Source organism: Equus quagga, chromosome 12, assembly GCF_021613505.1.
Source record: "Equus quagga isolate Etosha38 chromosome 12, UCLA_HA_Equagga_1.0, whole genome shotgun sequence".
In the NCBI taxonomy this organism is placed as follows: domain Eukaryota; kingdom Metazoa; phylum Chordata; class Mammalia; order Perissodactyla; family Equidae; genus Equus; species Equus quagga.
The window spans coordinates 101,474,578-101,494,522 of NC_060278.1; the positions used below are offsets into that span (position 1 = coordinate 101,474,578).

A 19,945-nucleotide genomic window follows, 5' to 3' on the forward strand; every position below is an offset into this window, starting at 1 on the left:
TGCAGTTAGAAACCTCGGGGCTGCCGGAGGCTGCTGTTGCCCCGCCTGCTTCTGTCTACAGTGAGGGTCCCAGGATAGCAGGGTGAGTCAGCTGACAGTCTGCAGAGGTGGTGGGGGCCCCAGTGACCGAGTACCCTGAAAGTCAGCCCTTCTCGCTTCTGGAAACTCCAAGCATCATTTCAGTGAGGAGACTGGGCGGGAACTGGGCCAGGGCCCTCCCTCTTTGGAGGTGTGGCAGACCTCGGGTCAGCCCCGTCTCCATCACTCACCGCAGCCCACCTGCCTCACCCCAGTGTTCCCTGAGGGGCTTCTGGAGACACTGGAGTTTGCCATCAGACAATGCAGTCAATACTAGTAACAGAAAAGGGATGGGCACCTGCAAGCAAGTTGCATTCAAGCCTTGGATCCTCGGTCACCAATCCCAAGGACCCTTCTGGTCTCCCCACGCAGCAGGGAGCAACTTTGTTCTCAAGCGTTTCAGATTCAGAATGCACACCTGATCCATTTAGTTTCCTGTACCTCTTCGACTTCCAGAAAGGTGCTGAGCTGACCTAAAACAGAACTACAGGCACAGTAAGACCAAAAACACTTAGAAGAAACGGCCACTCCAAAGACAAGCACTGGCTTTGGTGAAGAACCTTCCAGACCTCTATGCATTTACATACATAAGTGCGTAAAAATGTTTGCTGGGAGGGAGGGGAGAGGGTCATAAAAATTGGAGCCTACTGTCCATGTTATTCTGCAACTCACTCTTTTCATGTAAAGAAGAATATCATTCGCATCTTCGGGTGTCAACAGCGATGGAGCGACTTCACTGTTTCTAACTTCTGGCAACATCCCACAGTACAGCGCTGCCAGCACTTGGCTAACCAGGATGGGCGTTCAGTTGTTTCCAGTGTTTTATTAACGTAAACCATGCTCAAACACATCCTCGCACACGCCACACCACACACGCACCCCAACGCCCTTTCTGAATTTCAAGACCTGCCCCCCTTGCAAAAAGAGAATCTCTGTCTCTGTGAGCCCGAAACTCCCCGTGTCCTAGAGTGCTTGCTCTCAGGCAGGTCTCTTATTCTCGGCTCCATGTTCTCCTCCATCCAGCGGGGAATCCTTTCCCTAACAGTTCACTTTGTCCTCAGCCCACGGGCACCTCCAATCACCGCCTTTGGAGGAGTTCAACAGAGCTGATCTCATCTCCTACCCAACTATTTCTCAGGCACGTAAATTCCTGCATAATCCCATCTCTCCTTAGTCACAATGACGTGAATCTTGGCTAAGAGAATGGAAAATTTAGGCCAAATGTGGCCAAAGTCCCCTCCCCACCACAGATGCCAATGAGAGTGGAAACGAGGCTGCAGGGGTGCTGACAGGTCTGCACCCCCAGGACCTTTCGGACGATGCGGTTATACTGCAGGCGGGGCCGACGGGTAACGCCAGGGGAGAGAGCCAGACCAGACCACAGGTACCACACTCGAGATGCAAACGGCGGGAGATGGGCAGACACACAGCTGCCTTCGCAGACACCTTGGGATTCCAATTTATAAAACATGTGCATTTACGTAAGAGTTGAATACAATGCATGTTCGAGTGTCTACAGAACACAGGCAGATGCAAGAAGAGACTGAAAGGAAATACATCAAAGACATAAATCTCTCAAGGGGTGGCTACACAAGTGGGGTTTGGGGGGTTTGGGTTTTGTTTTGGTTCTTCTTCAAAATCTTCTCTAATAATCATGAGCCCCTTTGTAATTGAAAAAGGAAAAGAAAAGTGAGCAGAAGCTGCTTTGGAGGCAACAGAGAGTGGTGGATCTGGCTTTTGGGTGAATCCAATAGACCTGAAAGGTGGGGTGTGGTCCACACTCCCAGCGGGGCTTCCTGAGCCCAGAAGGCACCGAGGCCAGGCACTAAGGAACTCCTGACATCTTCCAGCAGAGCAGAGCCAACAGACTGGCAGCTGCAGACAGAGCACCGGGAGAAGGGGCTGTTCAGTTCACACCATGCTTTAATATATTTTAAATCGGTTGTCAACGCCTAAAAACCAAGAGAAAGACATGCTGGAAATTATAAAGAAAGAATTATTCAGGACTGTGTACAGCTTGTGCCCTTTCTTCTAAGAAGGGCTGTAGGGGAGCAGGGGAAAGACAGGAATTTGTATTCACTGTCTTTGTCACTCACAAACTCTGGAAGGACAGAGGAGGTACACACGACAGTGTTGGGGGCTGTACCGGCTGATGGGAGATTGATCACTAGAGACATTTTTATACATTTCTTGAATCATGTGAATGCAGTCATCTTTCAAATAACTACAACTTCAGAAAGGTAATCAATAAAAAGGCAGCGTGATAAATGATTTTATATACATGACAGACTAACTTTTCCTTAAATAAATAACCTACAGTTTGACTTTATGTTAGTATGTAATAAACACTTGTGGAATAAAAAACTAGAATAAAATTAGAGTATTTCATGTAAAACTCTCCAGTTTTTAGCTCTTGGGCCTGGCGACTCTGGGCGCACGTCTGCACCAGATGGCGGGGAGCAGCCACTCCCGCCCTTGCACACCCACGGGCGCCCAGCTCTCCCTCAGCCTCTGGGTTTGCAGTGTTCGCGTGTGCGAGGGCACACACACACAGAGGAACGTCTGTTATCCGAGGGCAAGGTGCTCCAGCAAGGCTCGCTCCAGCTCCCAGCCCCACCTCACCCAAAATGACTGGGAGTAGGAAAGAATGGCTCTCACGTCTCAGAAGCATCTTCGTTGCTCGTGTGGAAGAAGCAAACTCCCCTCCTCTTCTCAGGGCTGGAGCTGCCGAAGTGACTCGTCTGAGAGCGTGGCACACAGGGTGCGACACCCATGCACCCGTCCTTAGTGCCTGGCTCCCTCCCCTCCACAGGGCCCGAGCACCAAATCTTTCTCATTTCCCACTGCCACCAAAAATAATGCAAATAATGCTTGTTTTCATCTCTTTAAGGAGGGCTTAAATCTCTTCTACTTTAACAATCTTCTCCCGATTAAAAATTTGACAATATTTGTGAACAGAGAATCCTTCCCCTCAAGTCATGCTTAGTGAGAAATCAGCAGCAGTTATATTTCAAAATGCCTCTATTTGGAGAAAAAGAGATGTCCGTTCTGCCCTCTCCACGCCCCAGTCATGTTAGGCTTCTTTGTTCTTCAAATGCTCTGAGCGCATGCCTCCCGCTGGGCCTTTGCATCACTCCTCCCTGTACCTGCAATACTCACGTCCACCTTCTCTCCTTCCTATCCCCTCCTCTACAGGCCTTTTGTGGTCACATTTCTAAGGTGGCCCCTCCACATCTCCCAGCCTCCACCTGCATCCATTCAACAAATACTAAATGTGCCTGGGGACCCCATCTTATTCTATTAACCTTCAATGCACAATTCACATTTAAAACAATTACGTTCATCTGTTTCTTGTCTAGCCCTCTGAAACACCAGCTCCGTGGGGATAGGAATTTTTATCTGTTTCATTTGTTGCTGCATCCCCAGCACCCAGCACAGCACCTGGCGCACAGTGGGTGCTCAATAACCCTTTGCCAGAGGGAAGGAATAAAGAGAGGAAGGGAACGGAGGGGAATCCTGGTCAGTTCTGTCGCATTCTGTCCACACTACAGCACAGAATCTGTCCCCTTTTCAACCCCTCATGCTGAAATACCTACACAATGTAAACAGAAAACGTGATCTCAGAAAGCCATTCAAACACCACAATGCACGAAGACAGCGGCTCTGTCTCTCTCATTTACCACTGTGTCCCCAGAGTCTTGAACTGGGTGACACAACAAGCACGCGACAAATATTTGCTGAAAGAATGAATGCCTGAATAGCAGAGTGAGAATGAATGCACGGGCCCAGCTTTCCACAGCGGGATCCTGGGGGTGGAGGAAACAGCGCTTTGACGTGAAAGTCCTGGGGACTCGCAACGTGCAGGCCTGAGGGCATCCTCGCCCGCTCCAAGTGCTCAGGGAGACAGACAAAGAACTCCTGTTCCCAAACCCGAGGCCGCTGAACAAGCGACGCCTGTGTACTCACCAGGGGCACCCAGTAGGTGTACAGGGCGCCAAGTCTCATCTCAGGGACAAACTGGGAGCAGGCGAGCAGCAGGAAATAGAGGTTGAAGAAGTACTTGAACTGGTTAAACAGCACCTGAAACGCAGAGGGAGACGGCAGTCAAGGCTCGTCTGACGAGGCGGGGTAGATCGAGCGGGAGGTGAATAACATTGAAAAATATTCCTACAGAAGAAGACAACAAGTTACACGCTACCTTTCTCATATATAGTCCAAACAGTTCTAAATGTCGTTTAGGAAAATACATATGAGTAATAAAAATATGAATTTGTGGTCACAGCCAGCCTGGTGGCATAGTGGTTAAGTTTGCACGTTCCGCTTCGGCAGCCTGGGGTTCTTGGGTTTGGATCCCAGGTGTGGACCTATGCACCACTCATCAAGCCACACCGTGGCAGGCGTCCCATATATAAAATAGAGGAAGATGGGCACAGATGTTAGCTCAGGGCCACTCTTCCTCACCAAAAAAAAAAAAAAAATTAATTTGTAAAAGTAAAAAAATAAATAATGATCCCCATGGAAACTATAAATACCAAATTCAAGACAGTGGGTACCTCCGGGGTGGGGAGGGCATTCTGGGGGCTTCAACTGTACCTCTTATGTTTTATTTCTTTAACCATCTATTTTGTAAGTACAGGTAGGCCACTCAAAATGTTAAGAAGTTTTGGTGGAAAATACTTATGCTGTAAGATTGAATCCAAAAAGCAAGATAAATTGCTATGTCCACGAAATGATCTCAGCATAGTAACATAAATATAGTGGAATCTCCTCCTGGGCGGCAGGTGGGTTCTGGTGGTTTCGAGGGCTCCCGTGTGCCCTGGAAGGGAGGCTGACAGCGCATGACCCAGCTGGCCCTTGGGCAATAAGCAGAAATGACGCGTCTCTCCAGGGCTAAGGCAGTGACGAGCCACTGTTCAGCCACCTCGCTCTCGCTGGGTCATGGCGATGCGGTGGCTGTGTATTCCAGATGGACAGACAGCCACGAGATGGCGGAGAGGGGCCCAGCCTGCATCAGAATTTCCACGAACGAGAAACAGACTCTTTCTTGGCTTAAGATACAAGCTCTAAGGGGATGTGAGTTGAGCCAGTGAATGCAGTGGAAATCACCCTTAAATAGACATTCAAGCTGACCTTAAGCCACAGTATAATATATTTGTGTTTCTGCATTCTTTCTCAACAAATCGAACACAGTCATTTGTTTTTTCCTCCAGCAGTGACACTGTTTGCAGCTGCTGCTGAAGTCAGCTGGAGTGTGCTCAGAGGCTGCTGGGTGAAAACAAGGTGTTTAACTTAAGTTTGTGTAAGGGGAAGGCTTGTGGAGTACATGCCCATGGATTTGTATAAGTTAATGAGGGAATGCTGTGCCTACCGAGAAAAACACTGTGCCAAACAGAAACATTCATTAGCAAACACATCAAAAGAAATACTCTTTCTGGATGATTGGATTAAAAACTTCTTAAAAAAATTTCTCTATACTTTTATCACCCAACTTTCCTACACTGAATATGTGTTTCGTGATGATAGGGGAAAAATTTAAGCACTGCTGATGGGTTTTTTTTGGGGGGGGGTGGTTATAATGTTAAGTCCTCAAAAAATCTTTTTCACTCTTCGGCCCAACACATCAAATAAGTAGGAAGTTATTCTAATGGATCAGATGGAGTCTCATGGCCTTGCAGACAGAAGGCAGCTTCCTCCAGGTGCTCAGGACCAGGGAAGATGGCTAAGGTGTCATGGGAAAGACACAGAGTGTTCACAAAACCTGCCACGGGGACCTCGGCCTTCTAAGACTGGCACCATCGCATACACGTAGCATGGGAAGAAAAACGGATGTGGTCCCTGCCCATACATACCCCAGGAAGAAAGGTGAAGAAGTTGTACTTCTGATTGTTGATGACATTTCGAGGGTACCTCTGATCCCTCTTCTCGGGATGCCCCAACCAGACTGTGCGGGGCCGGGGCTCCCCTCTGCCACAGCATCTCAGCCATTCACAGCACCTGTGGGAAAGACACGCCCACACCATCAAGGCCACGCCCACACCTGTCGGCTCTTCTCAGAATGTTTTCCTCTAAAACATCTTCCCTGGGTCAGGACCACAGACATCATCTGGGCCTTCATTCTTCAGAGAGACAGGAAAACAGAGCTAAGGCTTCTAAGAAGGTGTGGTCCAAATAAAAGATGCTTTGTCCCAAAGCCCAAACTATTTCAAAAAGTAGACATCATTTTTAAAATAATAAGACTTAAGTTAAAAAAGTAAATATACAGCAACACTGTTATTATTTTTACATTTACAGATGAGAAGGGAAAGGCCAGGACAGTTAAATAAAGCACTTCAATCTGCCTAGAAATGAGAAACAGCTGAGTGTGGCCTTGAACCATGTCCATCTTATTCTAAAACCCAGGGTCTTTCCATCACCCCACGCTGTCAAAGCTGCTGGTTACACCAAGACTGCTCTGTAACGGAGGAGGGGAGGAAGCTCTTCTCCATCCCTGGCTCTCCTCTTTAGCAACACCGGAGGGACAAGCCAGAAGGACGATGTCTCAGAGCCCAGCGCATCCTGGAGACGGGCCAGCATGCCAGCTGTGGGCAGACTGGCCCCAAGTGCCGCCCCCGACCTGGCTGTCCCGAGAGAGCAGCTCATTAGGCACGCCCCCTCCCGGGTGACCCTCAAGCGAGGCAGGGGAACACCTGGAGATCCCCTGGCTCCAGCAAAACAAAGGCGCTCTCAGGACTCCCCAAAGGAGGCAGCACGTCCTTCAGGAGAGCCCATAAACAAGGCGTTTCCAGAATTACAAGCCCTCATAAGCACTGCGGTGGGAACACCCCACGCCGAATTGTTCGCCTCACTGCCCCGGCACCCACAGGCTGGAGGGAGAAACCCCAGCCCTGCCCGCCCCTGGAGAAGCTGCCCGCTGAAGTGAAACCAAACAGACACAGCCACCAGGACTTACATAATGACTTGTCCACCACGGATCTCCCTTCGCCCCCTCCTCCTACGGGCTGGGCAGGCCCTGGTGGGGTGCTGGGCTGCAGAGCCCAGCAAACACAGCCCCTGAGCATCAGACTCTAAAGATTAGCAAGCCAGCAAGCTGCCTGCTCAGATGCTCAAAATTTCCATGATGAAACGCGATGCTCTTTCTTAAAAATAGCATCCTCATTCCAGTAAACTGGCGCTCGGGGTGGAGTGTGGCTCTGATAAGGACAGGTTTCACTTCTAGTAACTCATTCATGTTGGCCAAAAGCCAGGGACACACACAGAAGCCTCGAGGGGGCCAAGCCCACTCCTGCTCGTGAGTGTGAATCACCCCAGCTGGCCATCGGTGGGCACTCACTCAGTGTTCAGTGAATGCAGGAAGCAAGCAAGGTGGCAGGGAGGCAGGATTCCTTTGACAGGAAACACACCCTTGGATTTGCGGCAACCTTCCTGAGGGTCACGACTGACTCTCTGTGAACCAGCAATTCTCTCCTCAGCCCGTACTAATCCTGTAACGATGGACCCCACAGTTGTAGGTTTCCAATGAAAGCCACAGAATGAATTTAAGAGAATCACAAACTGTGGGGTTGACTGTTCATGAGTTTTGTCTGTTTTGTTTTAGCAGAAGGCCCCACACAGCAAGCTGCCCGCTCAAGCTATTTGTGATTTAAGCTGCAGAAGTGCGCAAGTGCACGAGGTAACAGGCCATTGCCTGCAGCGTGCACCATGGAAGCAAAAGACTGGAAACAAACCTGACCATTCATCAGACACGGCTGGTAAATAAACAGGGAACATCCAGAAAATGGGATTCCCAACAGTCTGTAAAGAATGAAATAGAGCTGTATGGACTAAAGGGCGCCATTTGCAAGACACGCTAAATCAAAAAGCAAGGGCCGAAAGGTGTGGCCAGGATGCTACTCTTCACAGGAAAGCAAGAGGACACACACGCAGACATAAGCCTGCAAAGGCAGGAAATCTCCACAACGAGCCGGCAACGCCAGTTCCCTTTGGGGGTGGGGAGGTAGGGAGACCTCTTCCTATGGATCTGTAGTCACATGGTACACATGTTATCTACAGGACTAAATGTTTGTCTGGAGTTTTTTTAAAGCTAGATTCCTAATACTAAGCATTTATGAAGTGCCCATCTGGTACAAAGTATTATTCCAGGGCCTGTGGGGACCAAACTCCAGAACAGGATCCTTGCTCTCTCCTTCCTCACAATTTCACCGCAAAGCTGGGGTAAAATGAGGACTTTGTGTCACCTGAGCCCGGTGTAATTAGCCCCAAGGCTAATTTCAGGGCACAATTAATTTGACTTTCAGGTCAATAGCATTTATTGAACACTTAATAACAACAATAAGAGAAGTAATCGCCGCTTCTCTTCTGCCGTGCTTTCATTCACCCAGCATGTCCTGTGCACTCACAAGGTGCCCCCGCCCAGGCACTGGGTGTTCAGTCGTGAACAGGACAGATGAGGTCCTCCCTCCATGGAGTTTATACTCCAGCGGAGGGAGACAAACAGTAAACTGCCAAAATAAAACAAGGCCGGGCAAGAGAGGGCATGGGGAAGGGGTGTGGCTCCGGGAGATTGGGTAGTCAGAGAGGCTGGGGTGACAGTTGAACTGAGTGACAAGAAGGAGCATCTGTGAAACAACGCAGGAAGTGCAATCCAGGCAGACTGGAAAGGCAAAGGCAAAGGTCCAGAGGGAGGAGGCAGCCTGGCACACGTCTGCACAGAGGGAAGACTGGTGAGGCTGGAAGGCAGTGGTCACCGGGGAGAGGGTGACAGACGAGGTCAGAGGAGGAGAAGGGGCAGGTGACACAGAGCCTTGTCACCAGGGCAAGGAGTCTGGATTTTACTCCATGCACAACGGGGATCACTGGAGGGTTACAAGCAGGGGTGGCACGATCTGATTTACATTTTTAAAAGGTCCCTCTGGCTTCTGGGCAGAGAAGACGCTGCAGTAGACAAGGGGAGAAGCAGGTAAGGGGTGTGAGTTTTCTTCTGGGGTGATGAAATGTTTTAACGATGACTGTGGTGGTGGTTGCACAACTCTAGGAAGATACTAAACTGCTAAATTGCACACTTTAAATAGATGAATTGTAGAGTCTGTGAATTATATCTTAACAAAGCTATATAGTAACCAAAAAAAGTGGAAATGAGGGATCACCTAGGAGGCTGTTGCCTTCATCCAGGCAAGCAAAGACTGTGGTCCAGATGAGAATGGTAAAAAAGAAATGCATCGGGCCAGCCCCACTGGCCTCGTGGCTAAGTTTGGCATGCTCTGCTTCAGTGGCCCAGATTCGGTTCCCAGGCACGGACCTACACCATTTGGCAGCAGCCGTACTGTGGCAGCAGCTTACATACAAAACAGAGGAAGACTGGCACAGATGTTAGCTCAGGGCCAATCTTCCTCAGGAAAAAAAAAAACAGAAATGCATATTTCATTTAATGTTCACAACCACCCTACACGGTAGGCAGTAGTGCCATCCCCATTTTCAGAGTGGGTAACTGAGCCCACAGAGGACTCAGTGACTTTCCCAAGAGTTACTTCTGCATCTGATCCATCTACTATCGAGTGGGGGAAGCAGGCCTTAAGCCCAGGCCTGTCTAATCCCAATCCTGAGCTAAGAGCTGAGAACACCCTGCACTGCCATTAACAGCCTCATCAGCACCATTATTCTACAGCTCTATTTTTTTTTTCCAGTCTCTCATTTCATAAAATTGGAAGGATCTTCTGGGCCATCAAGAGCAACTGTCTTGCCCGTGGAGCTCTTCTGCGTGCTCTGCCTGCCCCACACCCATTCATCTTCACGCCAGTTGTCAATTTGTCATCTCTCGGCTCCCGAGTCACCCTTCAATACCTGCCCTGGGATCACAGACAGAGGTCCTTCAAGCATCTCTCCTGTACAGTGAGCGCAATGCTAAGCTTTCTCAGTAGTGGGCGCCAGAGGGACCTTTCTGGAAAAAAGGCTCCTGGTGGTTTCCAGGCTGTGGCACCATGGGTCAGTGGCACGGGTGTGAGGACATCCAACGGTGCTCTGTCTAGCCACATACCCAGAACGCACCATTTCTCGGAGACCTCTGAGCCCCACTGTGGCCCGGTGGTCACCTTCCCAGGGCCCTCTCAGTACAGATATCCTGAGCCCCAGGCTCCCCCACACCAGCACCCTGATTCCCTCACCCCCAAGTTTGTCTCCTGAGGTTCTTCTGTCACTGTGTCCCAGACACTGCAAGCTCCAGGCCTCCTGTTGGCACCAGTGCCTCACTCCCATTGCAGACCGAATGTGTCAACCACCAGCTGTGACTGCCACCCCACCTGCACCCTGGGGATTGCTTTCTGCTTGCCCCACGCCTGCAGACCAGCTCCGGCCCTGCCATCCAGCAGCCTGAACTACACCGTCTCCAACCAGGTCTGCACCCCCACCTTGGGGGGGCCCCTTCCAAGTGTGTTCCCCTCCTTGGATCCACTCCCACAGCCGCAGCTACCATACAGCTTTCTTCTATCCTATAGCTACTCTTTCATCATAATTTAATAAGTCATTTCCCTCCGTCTCCCCACTTGGCTTAGCTGTGGCCGACCCCACCTCTGAGCTCCAGATGTGATGAGCACAGGATCCAAGCTGGGCCGAGCAGAGCCCTTGACATGGTAATGGGCTTGAGAAAGGGCCAATGAGACCCCCGAGTGGCATTTTTGCTAGAAATACTAGGAAAGATGCGCTCTTCACCCTGGGCTTGCTAAGGTGGCAGAAAACAAGCCTTGGCAGCGGGCGGCCACCCCGCTCCTGTTGAGGGAAGAGTCAGCCTGAAAACGAGCCACAGGGAGGGCTGCAGAGACCGGAGGAGTTCCTGACGACGGGGGAGAGCACGCAGGTCTGTCCGTTCCCTGGCCTTTCCCCTGCTTTGATTCCCTGCAATCAATCAATTGGCTTTTGTCTTATTTTACTTTGCTGAAGCCAATTTCAGTTGAGCGTGTTAACCAATACCCCAAATCTCATGTCGGACACCCTACCTGCAACGTGGCAGGACCGTCCTTAAAGAAACATCCCTACTGGTTCCGTGTGTTTCAAGTCTAGGCTTCTGAAGAGGGCGAGCGGCACCTGACAGCCCGCCGTCCATGACGCTGACCCCTCCACTCTGGACCTTAGAGCTCTGCCGTCCAACACAGCAGCTTCTCCTCCAGGTGGCTATTTACACTTAAATGAATGAAAAGAATTCAGTTCCTCATTCTCCTGAGCCGCACTGTGAGCGCTCCACAACCACGTGGGGCCAGCGGCTACGGACCGGACTGAGCAGATTCAGAACATTCCAGCACGACGGGAAGTTCTACTGAACAGTGCTGCTTTAGAGCATCCTTTTCAAGACATCTCCTTCCACCCACCCTGAACTGAGGTCAATGCCCTTTCAAGGACACACACGTGAACATCAGTAAGTGGACCCCACAACTGAAGGAAATTTGCCTAAGCAGGTTCTCAAACTTCAGCCATTTTCATACACACATGGGATTTCTACAATATCCAACCACCTCTACGTTCTAACTTCATGATTTTGCCTCAATTTGCATCCCTTAAATCAGTGATTCTCAACTCAGGGAAGGGTTGGCTGCTGGTATCCCGCAGGTAGAGGCCAGGGATGCTGCTAAACATCCTACAGCGCCTAGCAGAGCCCCACAACAAGCAATGATGGGGCGCAAAACGCCAGCAGTGCTCAGGTTGAGAACTCCGGTCCCAGATTTAGTTTCTCTAAGTTATTTTAAAAGTCACTTTATGAGGCCGGCCCGTGGCCGAGTGGTTAAGTTCACGCACTCCGCTTCTGTGGCCCAGGGTTTTGCCGGTTCAAATCCTGGGCGCAGACATGGCACTGTTCATCAGGCCACAGTGAGGCGGCGTCCCACATGCCACAACTGGAAGGACCCACAACTAAAAATACACAACTATGCACCAGGAGGCTTTCGGGAGAAAAAGGAAAAATAAAATCTTCCCAAAAAAGTCACTTCATGCCACTATTATAAATGGAAACCCAGTATCACTTGCCATAATAGAAGGTGACCATCAAAATCAACGCAATGAAAAGTGAACTACGCTACTAAGTTCACGCTGGACTCGCGGCTCCGAGCCGGAAGCCTGCACTGCTGGCTGCCTCGCCTTCCTCGACTGCAGAGACCTTAGCAAACGTCTGCTGTTAACAAGTCGGCCCGGATGGCATCAGAAATACTGAAGGAGGGGCCGGCCCGATGGCGCAGAGGTTAAGTGAGCACGTTCCGCTTTGGCAGCCCGGGTTTCGCCAGTTCGGATCCCAGGTGTAGACATGGCACCGCTTGGCAAGCCCTGCTGTGGCAGGCGTCCCACATATAAAGTGGAGGAAGATGGGCATGGATGTTAGCTCAGGGCCAGTCTTCCTTAGCAAAAATAGGAGGATTGGCAGCAGTTAACTCAGGGCTAATCTTCCTCAAAAAAAAAGAAATACGGAAGGAGAAGTGACAAAGGAAGTAAGGGTCTCGCTGCGTGGCTCCGTGGGAGTCAGTTCCTGCCCATGAATTACTCAGACTTTATCACTGCAACCCCTAGAGCCATCGCCTGCCCATACTTTGGTAACTACGGTCCTGCAGTAGACGCCTTGGGCTTGGTGGCAAATTTATGAGTGACCAAATTCCCCAAAATCTATCCAAACAGAAGAGGTGGCAGCCAGGCTCCCTCTCCCCATCTGGGTTATACCTGAGGCTCTCCGCCCTGTCTGTCCGGTGGGTGGACGTCAGCCCCCCAGCAGTCTGAGACGGGCAGGTGCCTAGAGCTGTGCTGTGCCAGCTGTCACCCTGGTGTCACGGACTGCTGCTGTTGTTTCTTAACACCAAACTGAGCTGTCTGTTACTTGGCATGACAAAATAACTCCTATCCCACATTCTAGACAGGCTGGGGAGATGGAGAGGCTGAAAAAGAAACAAGCAAGAGCCGCAGGTTCAGAAGAAGAGGACCATGTGGGCTAGAGTGAGGAACACCGACGGACCCGGCCGCAAACCCCGGCCCTGCCCCACACCGTGTGCCTTCGGGCTACTCATCTTCTGTGATCCCCATTTTTCCTCTCTGAAAATGAGAGTAATAAGACCCGCCTTGCTGAATTACTATGAGGATTAAGGACTTTATATATAAAGGGCAGAGGACAGGATCCAGCACATAGCAGGCATTCAACGAACAGATGCTGATATTTCTCCTGACTTATTTTTTCAGATAAAAAAAGAAAACATGAAACAATTTTCTCACCTGTTGACAGCAACAGCTATTAACTCGGTTAAGATGTAAGGCTAGAAATAACTTAGTTAACAGTGCTTCCAGCTTAGATCATTTAAATAAAGGACAACCAAACTTGATTTTCTTACGATTTGACTCTAAAACAAAGGTTTTGACAGCCAATAGCCTGCGAGATGTGCAGTGACTTCACACAATCTGGCTGAAATGCAAGGGAAAGTAAACATTACAGAGGGAAGCGCCGAGGCAACAATGTTTCTGGAAAAGGTAACTACTGTAACAAGGAGTCGGCCTCCACAGAAATAATCATCTCTGAGCTGGGTGCCACCCCAATCAGCAGGCACTCAGTAAAGATTCGCTGAAACACCTGCCTGCCACAGCAACCTTCCTGAAGCCAGAGTCCAGGAAGCTACGGTCTCAGTGTTGACACTGGGGAAATCCAGGAAGAATGTAAAGAAAAAGCGACATAGAGAAAACACTCTGCAGCAGTGCTTCTCAATGTAGGGGGGTGCAGGAGCCACCAGCCACATGTGGCTGTTGAGTACTCCAAATGTGAAACTTAAGTTTTATTCCATTAATTTAACTAATTTAAATAGCTCCATGTGTCTAGTGCCCCCGACATTGGACAGCAGGTCTAGAAGGATGGAACCCAAAATCTTAGGCATAGATGCCCAAGGAGAAGAAGTGTGAGGAAGGGAAGGTATGAAGGGAAACTTTTGCACTTTGCTCTAAACACACCTAAGTGGACAGATTTTTTTTTTTTTAACTAGGAGAACATAGAATCTAAAGTCAGAGAGAATGCAAAGAAGGAAGTTTGTTCACTGAAGCAGGAATGTATCTCTGGCCACAAGAACGCCACTGGCTGGAGGAGAAATGGGACGACAAAGCCAAGTCGATGTGGCAACTTCTCTTTAAATGGAAAGTTCAGTTCCTCTGACCTAGGAAATCTACCTGGAGGGATGTATCTTATGCCAACACTGGTCTGGTGAGCAAGAGGAAATGCACGAGGATATTCACAGCAGCAACAGAGAGCCGCAAAACCCTGGAAATGACCAAATGCCCATTACAGAGGGACCACCTGTATGACGGACCTGTAGCAAAGGAAAGAATGCGGGAGAGACACACACACTGCAGGATGAGATCCAAGTGATGAAGTGGGAGGGAAAAAAAAGCAAAAGATACGCAATTTATTATTCTGTATTTTAATAAAAATAATATATGTTAATATATGCACAGGGAAAAAATACTGGGAAACACATACACACACCACAGACTGTTAACTCCAGTCTCTTGGGAGAAGTCACGGGCAGTGGGAACAGCAGCCTTTCCCTATTGGTCCCTTGCCGCTCAGCAGTGCGTGACGCCTCTTAGAAAAGTATGACTCACACTGCAGCCCAGCCCCATGATGATTCAATAATTATGGACTCGAATCCAAGCATGTCCCCTTTTCATCCCAGGTCCTCCCTTATCCAGCCCCCGACTGCAGCCAAGGCAGGCCAGTGCCAGAACTCTGTGCTCCTGGTCCTTGCTTTGCTGTTCCACTTTTCTCCAACTCCCAACCCCTGTGCAGGACTCATTCACCCCAGACTTCCGGGAACAAGCCCATCCCCCATCTTCTATTATCCTTCAAAACCCAACTCCGTGCTCCTCACAGAGAACAGGGGGCAGCTCTGCACTCCCTTAGACTTTATCGTTGGTTTCTCTCTGGACCAGGATGGGCAAACTCTCATCTACAGATGCCAAGCAAACAACGTAAAAGAATAAATGAACAAAAATAAACACAGGGTCCGGTGGGACAGGGCACGCCGAGGAGCCCAGAGTCTGTGGGAAGGAAGTGGCTGCCCCCAGCTCCTGCCAGGACACGCTCCTACACAAGCCCAGCACACAGACCACCAGAGACTTCAAGACAAAGAAGAAACACAGATTCTGAAGTTCAACATTCAGTTTCTAAATGTTGGTAACTAATTCAACCTCTTTTTAAAATTTATTTTATTTTATTTATTTTGAGGAAGATTAGCCCTGAGCTTACATCTGCTGCTAATCCTCTTCTTTTTGCTGAGGAAGACTGGTCCTGAGCTACCACCCAGGCCCATCTTCCTCTACTTTATACGTGGGATGCCTACCACAGCATGGCTTGCCAACTGGTCCACAGGTCCACACCCAGGATCCGAACCAGCGAACCCCAGGCCGCCCAAGCCAAACGTGTATGATCTTAACCGCTGCGACACCGGGCTAGCCCCTCAACTTTTAAATTTAACGCAAAACTAAAACCACACCGAGGTATCACTTTTTACTTAGCAGGATGACTGAGATTAAAAAATACACCTGTGTTGGTCAGGATGGGCAAACAGGCACTGTCCTGCGGGGATGGCTCTAAATCCGTGTTCCCTTGACGGAGGGCAACCTGGGGACAGCTACCAAAATTGCAAATGCACACTCACCATGACCCAGTGGCCCCCTGCGAGACAGTCCATGTGTTCCAACATGGACACAAAGCCTTAGGTTCAAGGTCATTTTCCATAATAGCAAACCTCAAGAAATAACCCAAATGTCCACCAGTGGTAGACCGGTTAAATATAGTTTGGTACATCTATTCAATGGAATCCTATAAAGACATTAAACAAATAAAAAGGGATGAAGAAGCTTTATTATGTACTGATATGGAACAAGCCCAGGGTGTACTGTTAAGTGGAAAAAAATATGTTGTACTGTGTAAGGTGTACCAACAATTGAATAAAAAAGGAAAAAATCTGTGTGTGTGTCTAGATAGATATCAAATACTTGGGCTTTTTTGGGTAAATGGTTAAAAATTCTCTAGAAGGACACAGAAGAAATTGGTAAGTGGCTGCCTGGGGAGGGGCACGGGGTGGTGGCATGGAGGGGTGGGAGGGAGACAATGGACACACTTCTCTACCTTGTAAACACTGAACGATGTGACCCTGTGACTGACCAAACTTTTTAAAAACGAAACAGAAACGCTGCCACACAGCTCTCAGTCTGCAGCCTCAGATCTTGGCCACCAGCTCACGCATCCCAGACCAGAACCTACTGGCCTCACCCCCCAGGCCTGGTATACAGAAGGCGCTCTGTGTGGACTGAGGACACACGCTCCAGACTCCCAGCACTCAGGCACCTCTGCCTTCCCTCAGGCATTTGCACTGTATCTAGGCCAACGCTCACAGGTTCTAAAACAGGTCTGGTGCCACCACACCCAGCCGGAATGTCCGAGAACTGCATGGGATTAAATGATTAAAGGGAAGGCGATTCCCCAGACGCCACCACAATGAGCAAGAACGTTTAGAAAGCGCTCAGTGTGCGCAGGCCCGGTGGTGAAGCATCCTCAGAACGGTGCTACAGACGGGTGCGCTGTCCTCGCCCTCCTGAGCATGGGGAACCTGCAGCTCGGAGACTCCCGCAGCCGGTGAGGGCGAAGCCAACGCTCCACCACTGCCTTTGCAGACCTCACCCCGCAGCAGAACCCGAGAGCCGCCTCCAAACTGTCTAGACAGCAAGCTAGGGAGCAACTCAATGACAGGGACACACCAAGGGTCCCCAGTGGCACCGCCCAGGCCCACTTGGCTCCCCCCTCCAACCCACTGTTGGCCTTAACAATGGCTAACACTGCTGGTACTTTCCACGGGCCACACGCTTTGGGGTCTAAGCACTCCACATCCATTAACTCGTTTAGTCCTCAGAACTACGGAGCACTATCGTCATGACCACTTTCAGAGCGTGAACTCACTTGTCTGAGGTCATACAGCCAGGAGTGGCAGAGCCCAAGCTGGAACCGAGACAGTCTTGCCGGGATCCACGTTCGCAACCCCTCCTGATCCTCAGCGCCAACCCCGGGCTTGAAGAGCCACCACCTCCGCTGGGAACCCTTCCTCCTCCCCTGCCTCCAGCTCCGCGCCTGCTCCCATGGAGACCCGGGCAGCAGTCACAGCGACGACGGCACTGCTCCGCCTCGGGCATGGCTCTGGCACCAAGACAGCCCCCGGAAGGCCATGGGAGCCGTTCCGAAGGGCGCGTGGAGAACACCACAGGTTACCTCACCTGTCCGTTGGAAGGAGTTCACTCTGGACCAAGCAGTGGAGGGACTGAGGGTGTAGACAGCTCAGCTGTGGTGGGGCACTCACCAGGCAGGATGGTCACAGCCTTCCTAATGTGACTGCCACGGGGGATGCCCCCCTGGGCTTCAAAACCGCCCTGCAAACCTCAGTCCTCCACAGGGAAGCCAGTCGTTACTGTGCTTGGCCCAGCTGTCTAGACACAACTTCATCACGAGAAACCATATCTAGAAAGACTTTCTTTTATTCACTCAACAAATATTTACGGAATGCTTTCAGGCTCCCAAACCAGTCTTACGTAACTACCCAACACGCCACCGCGAGGAGTTAAGCTCACCCAGTGCTTCTACAGAGCACTAACTGTGCAAGAAGCGTGTCCTCCATCAACCAAGGGCCCCTCCTGCCCTCCACCCCTGCCCATTAATTCACAAGAAGCCCAACTCATGGCAGACGGAGAAAGGAAACACGTGCTTTTACTTCTTCCTCTCTCTCTTTGAACTTTCCCACCTCACAGGCATGCACTGGGCAACAGGCAGAATTAAAACACAGGTGGAGAAGGCCATCGCCCACATCTAACCCGGGAGCACAGGGCAATTCTGGTTTTCAGAGTGTACAACGGCGGAGTCCTTCCAGAAAACCACTTAGCACTACACGGTCAGAGGCCTCGAATGACCACGTGTTCCGTTTAACCCAGGGACCTGGGGATTCAAGCCTATGAAAATTCTCCACAGGGTAAGAGAAAGCTCATGCAACAAGACAGCCTCCTCAGACTAAGTTCGAATTTATAATGGTGAAAACAAACTGAAATTTCACTAATAGCCATTCAATAACAACACAGATCAAAGGAAACAGACCTAAATGTTAACAGTAGAAGGTGGGGCTTTAAATAATTCTAGCGACTGCATCTTTAACAGGAACCACTACTCTCCTACAACAGGAATTATTACTTTCACAAAGGACAAATAAAACTCCAGCATTTAACAGTCCAGTGCAGGGCCTGAGAGCTGGCGAGGGCACTCAGGCCGGGCTCTGAGTCCCTCCTGGGCCACGCCGGCCCTCTCCGGCTCGGCTGGGTAGGGGTCTTTCTCTGGCAAGCCATGGTCCCCCAACCCACTAGTTCCATCACTTGGCACAAAACAGCCCACGGCTGCTGCCACTCAGGGGACGTCAGTGGCTCTCTTGACAGTTAATGCAGCTGCCTGGGAACATCAGAAACCTTGTGACACAACAGGAAGCGGCCAGGAGTCAGTGAGGACTGAAACGGGGGCATCTCCAGCCAAGAAGCAAAGAGGGCATCAATCTGAGATCTGTAACCCAGGCCTCCGATGACGAGACGCAGGTGGCTGCATCTGAGGCTAATTCCTTTAAGCCACGGGCTATGTGAACGAGGAAGGGGAGGCGGGGGGAGAAAAGGGAAGAAAAGGCTGGATCCCCTTTTCTTTCTGGGAAGAAGGGGGTTCCCCTGTTTTTCCTCCTTCTAGCTCCTATACGCAGCACACACCTTCACGAGAGCCCACCGTGTGCCCTGCACAGCACTTTCACCCCCAATGAGTCAGGAAAACAAAGTCCCTTGGGTTATTAAGGTTTCTGAACAAAACTGAGGGCAGTGGAAGGAGGCAGGCCCAACTAGAAATGTGGTTCCTATTCTTCAGACACTCATTCAGTCGGTCTGCAAACATTTACCGAGCACCTGCTGCATGCCAGTCTTCATGCTAAGCACTGGCACATGCAAACAAGACAAAGGAGGGCACTGTTTCCATGGAGCCTATTATTTTGCAGGTGGGCAGGGTGGCCACAGAAAACAAGCAAAAAAAAACACGAATATGTTGCTGGGTGAGGGGTGGCTCCTTTAGAGTGGGTGGTCTCGGAAGGCCTCTCTGAAGAAGCGACAATTGAGCTGTGATCTGTGAGAAGGCAGCAGCTTAAGAGCTGGGTGGCCCTGCGCTGGTTACTTAACCCCTCTGAGCCTCCATTTCCTAGCAAATGGAATGTCAGTACCTAGTGTGGGACTATGTGTTGATGCCACAAGATCGTCCACTTAAACTATGCAGGACAGTGGTATCGGCGGCTAAGAAACTAACAGTCAACAAAATTCTGAGAACACCCGCGACGTGTCACTAAACGTAAGCTCCTTGCTGGTAGGGGGTTCTATCGCCTGTGTTCTCTGCCATGGCAGAGTAAGTACTCAGCAAATATTTAGGGAGTGAATGAATGTCAAGCCGCTGAAACAGCCAAAAACCAAGGCTAAGATTCTGGTTTTCTGCAGTGTAGTAATCATCGCTCCTTTGTGAGCGTCACTCTACAGACTGAGCTCATCCGAACCAGACAGGGGACTTCTTGTGTCTGGGGATCTGTGTCTCCCTCAACTTTCCCTCTGTGTGTCTTCGCGGTGACTCTGCTTTGGGGGGCCAGCGTTCAGAATGAAAACATGATTTATTAAAGTGAAAATAAAATATGAATCAACTCGTGGAAATACAGGGCCCTGGTTAAGTAAATTAGCAATGTCTACACAAAGAAATACTGCTACCATTTAAAGTGTCATTTACAAAGAACAACATGATATGAAAATGTCTGACGTTAAAATG

At 50.0% G+C, this 19,945-nt stretch overlaps 1 protein-coding gene across 4 annotated transcripts in view; it reads right to left on the minus strand.

The window, feature by feature from the left end:
• ATP9A (ATPase phospholipid transporting 9A (putative)) overlaps positions 1-19,945 on the minus strand; it is a 126,145-nt gene that overhangs the window by 93,000 nt on the left and 13,200 nt on the right. For 2 of the 4 annotated variants that reach the window (XM_046678932.1, XM_046678933.1), the window contains exons 2-3: positions 5,928-6,072; positions 4,045-4,158 (exon numbers count right to left, since the gene is read on the minus strand). In XM_046678932.1, the coding sequence (XP_046534888.1) occupies positions 4,045-4,158; positions 5,928-6,072 (259 nt within the window). Of the gene's footprint in view, positions 1-4,044; positions 4,159-5,927; positions 6,073-11,063; positions 11,186-17,035; positions 17,065-19,945 lie in introns of those variants that run through there. The other 2 variants (XM_046678934.1, XM_046678931.1) reach the window with 2 other exon arrangements.